The sequence below is a fragment of the Elaeis guineensis genome, chromosome 3, assembly GCF_000442705.2.
Source record: "Elaeis guineensis isolate ETL-2024a chromosome 3, EG11, whole genome shotgun sequence".
Classification (NCBI taxonomy): domain Eukaryota; kingdom Viridiplantae; phylum Streptophyta; class Magnoliopsida; order Arecales; family Arecaceae; genus Elaeis; species Elaeis guineensis.
In genome coordinates, this window is record NC_025995.2 from 95140796 (window position 1) to 95152103 (window position 11308).

The 11308-nt window shown below is 37.6% G+C and overlaps 1 protein-coding gene across 1 annotated transcript; it reads left to right on the forward strand.

Moving 5' to 3' along the window:
• Positions 1-1320: 1320 nt before the first annotated feature.
• LOC105041734 (probable apyrase 6) lies at positions 1321-10571 on the forward strand. Its single transcript, XM_010918744.4, has 8 exons — positions 1321-2042; positions 3738-3850; positions 6751-6858; positions 7119-7173; positions 7792-7971; positions 8777-8874; positions 9059-9255; positions 9876-10571. Exons 1-8 carry the CDS (start codon positions 1499-1501, stop codon positions 10132-10134), a joined length of 1554 nt encoding a protein of 517 aa, XP_010917046.1. The 5' UTR covers positions 1321-1498; the 3' UTR covers positions 10135-10571.
• Positions 10572-11308: the final 737 nt, after the last annotated feature.

Consider the following 11308-nt stretch of genomic DNA (forward strand, 5'->3'; position numbering starts at 1 on the left):
TATATGCTCCAGCCCAAGGTCCACCTCATTGTGGGAGAAAGATTAGTAGAATTAGGTAGTGAGTGCCCATGTGCTGAAATATAATTTCTTTGACTTCATCTTTGATCTCGATGTTTTCTAAACCCTTCAAGTCTTCCTCTTTGATTTGAGATCATTCCGATCGCTTTTCAGTCTTTGAGCTTCCGTTGTCGGAATGTGAAGTTCATCAGGGATTCGCTGGTTGGAGATCTCTCCTTCGAGGATTAGGATTTTATGGAGGTTCGAATATGAAGGATAGGATAGGAAGAAGGTTTAAATTTATTGGAGATTAGAGCATTTGATGCATCGAAGAAGAAGATCCTCCTTCGACGATCTAGGATTCTATCAGTTGGTTATTAATTTGAACAATTTTTATTTTTTAATTTTTTCTGATCGACGATATCTTTTTGGTATTCATTTTAAGGTATTTTATGTAATTGCTTATATTGGATGAGAAACCGTAAATTTTGATCATTTTTACTCTTTGCTTTGGATTTATTCTGGATTTATTGTTCCTGCATTGGGAATTGGAGTTTATTAAAATAGACATTGGGGGAATTTCGACCCAATCAATCTCTGCAATGAAAATTGAAATCCAGAAAGAATAACTCTTTGTAAAATCATGTGACCTCATATAATCTGACGTATTCTCGGCGCCGAGACTCTACCCAAATAAATACTAACAAAAATATTTTGATCAAATAATAGGTTTATAATATTATGTAATGATCGGCAGATAGGATTGTTCAATGTGGAGGCCCATGTCCAGACTTAAAAAGATAAGATTGTAATTTTACTATAAATTTTCATAATACAACTCCTACGGAAGCTTTTACAAAGCTGTTACTATCTGATATTCGCTGCTTCAAGGGCTCTCTTCTAGTTCAAAAAATACACTCATATAATTTTTTTGATGTCTCACTGGTGCTTCATTTCTGTTCCTTTCACTAGAGGCTGCTATTATCCTTTTTTTTTTGGTTTAACTTAGTCCCTCGGGTTCTTCTGTACACAGTTTCAACCTCTTGTTTTGCTACATCACTTTTTATGAATACAGCGGACCTTTACATACATCATTGCCCATCTTTTGTTCCTTTGATTTGTATTAGACGGTTGTGTTTTATCCTCTGCCTCAACTAATACAGAATCATCCCTTATTAAAAAAAATTAAAAATAACACAACGTATGTTTCACCAAATGAAGGACCCACGGACGCGGAGTCGTTTCCTGGTCCGCGGAGCCCGCGCGGCCGGATCCTACAAAACCGACACTGTTCCTTGCCCTCCCCGAAATCACCCACACCCTCCTTCCATTCTCTTCGCCGGAGGAGGCAGAGGAGGAGGAGGAGGAGGAGCTCCACGAGGCGGACGGGGGGCCCAAACCCTAGACCCATCCCCTCCCACCTCCCCTCTCTCTCCTCCTCTCTTCCTGGCCCCTAAACTCCTATCCGTCTCCTCTCTCGATCCCCAATCCCACGCCTCAAATGGACGCCCCGAAGCTGCTCATCCGCCCTGTTCCCCCCCGTCCCTCGCTCCTCTCGCGGATCTCACCCCCGGCCCACCGCCACCACCGCGGAACTCTCTGGATTCTCGTTGCCGCCGCCGCGGCCATGGCGGTCGTCATCTTTCTCCTCATCGCCTCCCTTAGCTCCCCTTCCCCTCGATTCGGGATCGTCATCGATGCTGGGAGCTCCGGGACGCGGATCCATGTCTTTGGGTTCAATGGTGAGAGCGGAATGATCCCGTCGATCGATTGGGGATCGACGGCCGTGATGAGGGTCACCCCGGGGCTGTCGGCTTTCTCTGGGGAGCCGGAACGGGCGAGGGCGTCGCTGGCGGAGCTGCTGGAGTTTGCGAAAGGGAGGGTGGCGAAGGATCAGTGGGGGAAGACGGACGTTAGGCTAATGGCGACCGCGGGCTTGAGGATGCTCCCGGTGGAAGTTAGGGACAGTATATTGGAGTCCTGCAGGATGGTCCTGAGGTCTTCTGGGTTCCGCTTCCAAGACGATTGGGCCTCTGTGATACCAGGTAGGTGTAATTCAGGCATCAATTTTATCCTTCTATCCTGGTTTCCTTTAGTAGACCTTTTATAGATTGATACTTGTGAATATCGTAGCTCATTGAAAGCTGAGGAATTTGTTGAAAGCTTGGGAAAAAAAAGGAATTTTCTTGATATTGTCTCTCATTTGAATGGAAATTAGCATTCTTTCATCTTTTTAGTATCGGAAATGTTGGAATTTAGGTTGCCTTTGGAGATTTCTTAGTTCTGAAATCATGAATTATCAGTTATCTCTAATTAAGGCTTTTAAAATTTAGGAAGTTGAGGAAAAGATGGAAGTGGAAAAAAGATGCTAAGAGAAGAAAAGGGACGAACTTGGGAAAGTTCTACTCAAAGTTAAAAATTATAATGGTTTTATGATTTTAGGAATTTTATTAATTTTCTAGTATTAATTGAGAACTCATTTATAACTTTCAACTTTAAATAATGTGCAAAATCACAAATCATTTGTTGTATTAAGGATTCTGAGGTTCCCTGATGAAAGTTACTCAGTTTCCAGACATGTCATTGCTTGTGGAGTCTAACAGTTTGTGTGAAAGGAAGTATAAGTCTAGATAGAAGTCAGTGGGCCAGCAGAGTTATAGCTTTGGAAGAAAAGGTAGGTCTTTAAAGTTGTAAGAAAACAGTATCATGGCTGGCAAAATCATTCTTCAAACAATCGTAACACTAGCAAACCATTTTATTTCTTTAGTTTCATGAGTACTTAAAGTTGATTATTTGATATCTCATTGGATATATAGGGCATACTGGGTTTTTCTTCCTCCTAAATTTCGAGTTGCTAGACATGATGGTAGTGATGCATGATTCTCCTTATCTAGTGCTAGCATCATTGTCGCATCAGCATAGGTGGAGGTCGAGTGGATAAGGAGTATTAATTAAATTTGAGTATTGATATTTCTCATAAAAAATCAAGTATTAATTTTGTCAAGTATTTCTTTTAAAAAATAATTTTCAAATTTTAATTATTGGTTTCTTTTAAAAATGTAAAATTTTATTCTGAAATTTGAGCTTGTTAGCTTTGCTTTGGATTGTTTAACTCATTATTAATAACACTAGTTCATGCCATTTTCTCCATAGCATAATAAGTTTATGTTGGCTTCCTCAGCAAAGCGTATGTGAAAAAACTGACATCACTTTATGGGACTCTATGATCCTGTTAAAATGAAAACATGACTACTTCTTATCAAACAACAGTTGAAATAACATAAATGCCCAAGAAACAAATGTATTTTCTTTGAGTACTGTAAGATGCCTTTGATATATATTAAAGCACTGTAGTCTATTTCTAGCTAGCACATGTTCAGTAGTGTCCGTTAATTGTGTGTAATACCTATATTATGCCAATCTGTCGATACATCTATATTTGATACAATCTGTGCTCACCACCTGGATCCAAAATGGACCATGAATAGATTATAAGACAAGGCTCGCTTGATAACCATTTATGTTCAAGATGGATAATGTTATTATTAGCTTTTTATTTTTGACTTAGTCTTTCAACATCTTGGTGGTCATTTACCCACATGCATCCAGCTCATAAATATGATTCTGCTATTGATGTCTTGGATGGAGGATTTCTTTACTGTTTCTATTCTCATGATTTGAAAATTGAGTTCCAGTTCACACAATTGGAAGCCTAATGATATGTGGTATTATTGCTACAGGTTCCGATGAAGGCATCTATGCTTGGGTTGCTGCAAATTATGCCCTTAATACTCTAGGAGGTGATCCTCAAAAAACCACTGGGATAATTGAACTTGGTGGGGCTTCGGCACAGGTTTTGTACTTTTCCTTCTAGATCTTGTGACTATCACCAAAATACTTGTTGGAATCCTAACAAGGCCCTATATGAAACTTTTAACTGAGTTATTACAAATATTGATATGAAACTTTTATCGGAGTTATTGAAGATGTTTGATATGCTTTGTTTCATTCTTGCCTAAATAATCTTTAATGAAAGCTTTAACCTAATGGCTGATTTCTTTTATGAAGTAAATTAATGGATGTTCTCTAAAGAACTATGATTTCCGTAGGCTATGATTAACATGAATTACAATCTAACATTTTACTTTCTAAGAGCATAACAACATTGTTTTAATTCTTAAATGAAACAATTATGGCATCCTTAATTTCTGTTATCTGGAAAAATTTTGAGTTGGCTTACCAAGGACTAATGTAGCTCATAGATGAAATGCCATATAAAAGTAGTCAAATGTAAGTACGTAAAAGATTTCTCTTTGCTTTCATACAAAGTATTGGCAGAGGAAGGGAATAATGCTCTTTATTGTGGCTATGGGATATATTGGAAAGAACCAGGAAACATTAAAAATATAAACCATAAGACAAGGTAAAGCAAGGACACCAATTTCCTTTGAGTACATTCTAATGTCTAGAAATTTATTAGGTGTGTTTCATCTAGTTTCGGTAATCTGGCTCATTTTAGAAACCTAGAAATATGAACATTAGTAATTGAAAATAAAGAAAGAAAAGCAAGCTTGTGAAGCAAGCATGGTCAACAAGATCTTGCTTGGTTTTTATCAACTTAAAATGATGATGTTGTAATATATTTCTTTTTTTTTTTTGGGCAATTCAACACATCAGTGCTCTGAACTCTGGTTAAAGCTCACAAGTTCTTGTTAATTTTGCAAAAATACTTTTTGGAGGCTTAAATTATCATCCAAAAGCATGTTGGCTTGAGAAAACTTAGAAAAACAAATCATGATAATAAGACCTTTGGCCTTCTATTGATCAAATCCAGTAAAAACTACAATTCTGGGCAGTTTGGGTTGAAAACTGATAGAACTGATGAAACTGTCAGAACTTAGGCACTTTTGTAGCTGCTTCAATTCAAGCCAGTTTGTTACAGGCATTTCAAACCTTGTCACTGAGATGTTTGTTCTTGCTCTTTTATTTCATATTTGCGTTTTAGTCCTAACGGCTAACTTGTTCTCACATCATTCTCCCATCTTACAGTTTAAAGTGTTGGAGTTCTTTCAAGAGAAACTAATGGAATATCTGTAAAGGCAAAAGCATTTGAACGTGATTTTGTGTTAATATATAGAAAATTTATGATATATTACCAAGAAAAGGTAGTCAAAAGAAGTATTTTGGGATTACCAAAGACATATAAGGAGTAAATTTGACTGTTACAAGTAATTGAGGTAATTCAATGCAGTTCTTGTCTTGATGGCCCTACACCAAAGGTTGGTCTTAAGCCATATTCTTTACACAGTTAATGATGAAAGCAATCATCAAAACAATCTTGTTGAATACTTTTGAAAATGATGGTGTTAAATTGGTGAGATAAAGTTTTTAGATGAAGCAGAGGATAATACTAGATGTTGATATTAAATTGAATTTAATGCGACATGGGAGTTCTGGAAGAAATCTTTGGTGGCTACATATCAAACAATCAATAGAATGAATAAAGTCTGCAACTTACCTAATTTAGTAGGATATGTGGAACTAGTAATGTTTTAGCCAGGTGAATGGTTATGATATACACTGATGTTAACATGAAATCATGATCACTTCCATGAGTTCCTTCGCTGATTTTTATGGAAGAATGGGGAGATAGATGGTGGCATATAGAATATGTTTGTGGTGGGTGACTAGATGGATGAAACTAATTGATTTGCCTTTTGGACCAATGTTATCATGGTGCCTTCCATGTGATGTTTCTAGTGCATGCTATATACACTTAAAAGTAAAATTTCATGATATGATAGTTATATTTGCATTGCTGTATGGATCAGAATGCTAGCATAGGGCCCAGGTGCATGCATAGTCACAAAGATGAGATTGTTGAGATGGAAGTATGATAAAACTAGGAAGGACAATGCTAAATTTAGCACACTAAAAGAGTTTTGCCTGTTAGAGAACATTTTGCTTCTTTCACCCCTACCTAATAAAGATCTTTGAGAAAGGCCTTATATATGATTTATTTTTTTTTAATTAAATAAAATTAATGGAGGTGTTTCTCCCATGCATTTTTTATCCTATTTTAGGCGGTGTACTTGGATACTTAATACTTGGTTTCTTGAAATGTTGGACACCTAGGATATCTTGGAGACTCCACAAAATATGCAGTTGTATGGAGCCAGCCCTGCAGCTTATATATCATCATATATACATTGTTGTGCAATTGCATCCATTAATCAATGATGCATTATAATTTTGTGGACTCTTCATGCCCGTATCATGTGTCTAGGTAGCAGAACTTCTGGGTGGTCACTTCGTCACTCCTGCATGGGTCTCTTTCTGCTCCATGAAACTATGTTGCAGAGTGATGGCCAATAGGTGGTCGATGACTGCCATTGAGTTTCTAATGCATATTATGTACTCCTTCATGGGTGTTTTTGAGATGGTGCGGAAAGAAAGAGCAGGGGGGTGGCAGCAGCCATGAGTGAATTATGATACTGTTAAGGAGGGGTGGGGGACTGCAGCTATGAGCGAATTATGATACTGTTAAGGAGGAAGGGTTGGGGGGGAGGAGTGGGAGATCTCCATTATTAATTTTAGTAGTCATGTGCTGAAGCTGCTTTTTTTCCCATAATTTCCTGTGAATCTTCCTCATATTGCTTTATTTTAGATTTGAACATTGTGAACTTTGATTGTAAATCTTCTTGATTGGTGCTTGAACTCTCTATAACTATATTCTCGTTTTCGCTATTTTAGGTGACATTTGTTTCAAATGAAGCACTGCCTGCAGAGTTCTTGCATGTGCTTAAGTTTGGGGAAACCACCTATAACCTTTACAGCAACAGCTTTCTTCATTATGGTCAGGTGATTTACCGGCAAAATCAGTCCAATGACCTAGCCTAACACTTGTGAGCTGTCAGCAATATTATATCTACATTTGCCTTTACCCTTTATAAGATCCATAGAAGCTCTGTCTTTTCACCTCTTTTTTTCTTTAAAAGTTTATTAATTCAGTTGAAATCGACGTTGAGTTTGGTAGGACAACCACGTATATTATCTGAATTACATTTTTGGTCAGTGAATTTTTGTGCTGAGAACATCCACTAATGCATTGTATCTTGCAGAATGCGGCACATGAATCACTTCAGAAATTGCTTCGCTCAAGAAGCCCAAAAGCATGTAAGTCGCTGCTTCAGTTAGTGTTATTCCATGATGGTCGTGTGCACATACCATTTTGTAAGTTAAATAATGAGAAAGATGTTCCAGGACCATCTTTCCTCTTGCCATGTGTGATTGCCACGTTACATACACCTTTAGGAATGCTAACCACATCAGGGCCCTACCACTATGGGTGGAATGGATCATATAAAAGTGAATGGGATCCCTTTTGAACAAAATGCTGGTAAAATTCATGAGCACATTATTAAACATATAGAAGAAATTCTTGATAGCTTAAAAAGTACACTGTGCAAATCAGAGACAGCATGACACATCTACAGTATAATATGACAACATTATTTTTGGTGCATACATAGTGGTGTAATTTGGGTGAGGCTAACCGAATTTGGACAACCTGATCTCTCCCCACTACACTCCTGCTCAACCCATATTTAACCTGACCTACTTTTCCAAGTGGAACCTTTCCTATATATTGGCACATAAATAAAATGCAATTTCTGTAATAAATTATAGAATTAATTGTGATTATAGCAATGTTGAGATGAGATGCCTACTGATTATAGCAAAATCTTTATGTTAGCAATTGTTGTAAGTGTGGTTTGTTTTCTTCCAATTCAGCTGCAGAATCTGTGCAGGAGGGACTACTCATAGATCCTTGTTCTCCTAAAGGATATTCATATGTTGGGGAACCAGCTGATGTTCCCAATTCAAAGCTGGAACATCAACCCATTGGTCAGGCAGGTGGTAACTTTTCAGCGTGTCGATCTGCCGCATCAATGCTGCTACAGAAAGAAAAAGGTAGCATGGATGCTCTCAACTACCACTTACTATTTGGCTTTGACTGACATGCCTTGATAAACTCCCTTGAAGCTATGTTCCTCGAAGCTATGTTAACATATGAACTTCTGATGTTAAATATGATATATATATATATATATATATATATATATATATATATATATATATATATATATATATATATATATATATATCACTTCTATATCTTATTGTTCTGTTGTTCTAGATGCTGAGAATGCATATGAATTTTATACTATATCAGCTTTCTTAGTTTTTGCTATAAGAGTGATATAAATTCTCCGGGGTTTGATGTTTTGAGTTTGTTATTCTGATCAGTTGGGTGGAAGTGAAGCAATTTGCAACAATCAAATTCTATCACATGCCAATATAATGTTTCCATATATAAGAACTGTCAAAGTGGGATTTTGGTTTACCAGGAGTTTTGTTTGATGTTTGGATTTGTCCAAAACCATATTGTTCTGGCAAAGCTCTTCATTGTCAGGAGCCAGTCAAAAAATGTTATCATAGTTGAGATGATTGCTGCAGATAGCTTTTCTGTCATCATAACCATCTAGCATCTTATGTTAGTTGACATATATGTGAAAGTGAGCTTACTGTGTATTCTATTTTTTCTTTTGACATGACTTCTGTGACTTGCTACCTCTGAGGTCATTCTTTCACCGTCAGTGTGGTTATATCTACCGTTTGATCTGAATGATTTTATTAAGATGCCGTTATTTCCTTATCTTTGCCCCTCTCATTATTTTCTCAAATTGAACCACTTACTTTTGTTTTTGATGTGCAGAAAACTGCTTGTATCAGAAGTGCCACATGGGTTCAACTTTCATACCTAAGCTACAAGGGAGCTTCGTAGCAACTGAGAATTTCTTTTTTACCACAAAGGTTTCAATAATGCTTTTGTCCTTTTATGTTTGTAACACCAAACATATGGCACAGAAAAATCTCACCCTGCAGTGTATTTGAATTGCATGGTTATGGCTATAAAAATTCATCTTTCCTACAAAGGATTTTTTTTTTTTTTTTTTGGTATGCACGTCTAATAGCTTTACTTTTCTGTCTTTGTAAGTTCTTTGGGCTGAGTCCAACTTCGTCTCTCTCTGATTTGATGTTGGCTGGGGAACAATTCTGTGGAGAAGATTGGTCAAAGCTTAAAGAGAAGTATCATACTCTGGCTGAGGAAGATTTGTCACGGTATTGTTTCTCTTCAGCATACATAGTGGCTCTACTGCATGACAGTCTTGGTATCACTCTGGATGATAGGAGGTATGCCAACTATGTTGATTTTACACAATTTCCAATGTGGTATCCTATGCACATACATGCACTGGATCCATTTAATATAAATCTATAACTGTCTAAAATATTTTCCTTAGAAGTTACTAGAATACACGCCTTTTTGTGACCTTTCCACTGGTTCTATGGCCAAGGAGGGGACTAAACGCAAGAATTTGAATAACTGCCATGGTCAGTTATTAACTGCCAGATGAAACTAACGTATGCATAGACCAATGTTGCTGGGTTGTTGGTCAATTAGATACTCACAGTTCATAGTGAAAAAAACTTTTTAGCATTAGAATCCATTCCTTGTTAAAATCATGGTTATATGTGTTTGGGAATGAAATCCAGTCATTGAACCAAAAATTGGTGGCAAAAACACAACGTAGAAGGCTTAGAGCCTTGCGGCTTGGAGGAAACGAGGACCCTAGGGCAGCAAATATATTTTGTTATGTATCTGAATCAGTATCTATATACTAAAAAGGCTGACTTTAGTATCACCATTTCAGCATTGAACATCTTTTCTGCTGGTTGTAAGTGGTATATGTCATAGTCTAGTTCAGCAATTTCCCAACCTCTTGATATATCTGAGTATCCTTTTTGAGCAGGATTGAGTTTGCAAATCAGGTGGGTAACATCCAAGTAGAATGGGCATTGGGAGCCTTCATCATGCAGACTATGGCAACTAGGTCATACCACTCAGGTTGGATCACTTCTGTGGTCCAACCTGACTCATTGGTACTGCTGTTTGTGGCCTCCACACTGCTGATTTTTGCAGCTTGGCTGGCGTCAAAATGGAGGAGACCCCAGTTGAAGACCATATACGACTTGGAGAAAGGTCGTTACATAGTAACTCGTGTCAACTGATGCTAACTGTAACACTTCTGCTGACTCTTGGAGCATGATTGGTGTGAAAATGGAGGAACCCCAATTGAAGACCATAAGACTCAGAGAAAGATCGTTACATTATGACTTACATCAGCTGCTGATCTCTGCTTATGGAAAGGTCATCAATCAGTGGCAGTGGAAGAGAGCTTACATCTGTATTATTATATCAATTCATTCTACTGGCATTCCTGAACTTTTTCATAGAATTGTGAAGCTATAGTTGGGGGCCATTGAGATTGTAGAGAGTGTCCCCTGTGTATCCATAGAAAAATATTGCAGTTGCCTTTCTTTGGCTTGTATATCATGTTCCTTGGTTCTCGAGACAGATAGTCCTGTGAGAAATGAGATAGATGGTTTCGCGTGAATTGGAAATGTAATTTGACAATCAGATTATGTGATGGGACAACCTTTTCTTTTGTTTGGTGGTTTGGATGGATCACACAATTCTAGAATGGATGCATCCAATAGAGTCAGCAAACAAAATGTTCCTGATCTGGGATGGAAGGTCAGCATGTGTCTCCCATCTAGTGTATCCAGTGTGCTAAGCCGTGAAGGGCGCTCTCATGCTACAATGCTATCATGCTGGCAATCTTTTGGACAACCTTTTTTGCTGTGCTATTACAATCATATCATGCTGGCGATCTTTTGGACCTAATGTGTCTAACTCTGTTTTTGTGACATAGCTGAGTTCCCTTTGCCACATTGATTGGATGAGAGAGGTTCCTGCTTGGATCCAAACTCTAATGTTTTTACTTCTTCATATCTGTATTTTTTGTATGCTTAGGTGCTCCAAAGTTAATTGCTCAGGTCAATTATCAAGGATGCGTGTCCCAGGCTCAGATCTGGATCCCGGTTGTAAATAGAGCAGGGTTAAAACCACTTGGGAAGAAAACAATTCAGTGCTTCTTTAAAATTGGATCCCAATTGTCCATTCAAATATTGATGCTGATGGAAATAATCCTTGCTGTAGTATAACCTATTGTATAAATCAAATTTCTAGAATTTAAGAGGGATGTTCAACTATATCTCATGCGATCAGGCACGCAAAAAGGGAAATCAGATCAACCTAATATTTCATTTTCGAAGGAAAACCATCCTGATGCGCCTTTAGAAAATATAGGAGCTTATGTACTTATTTTTTCCAGTCATGAGA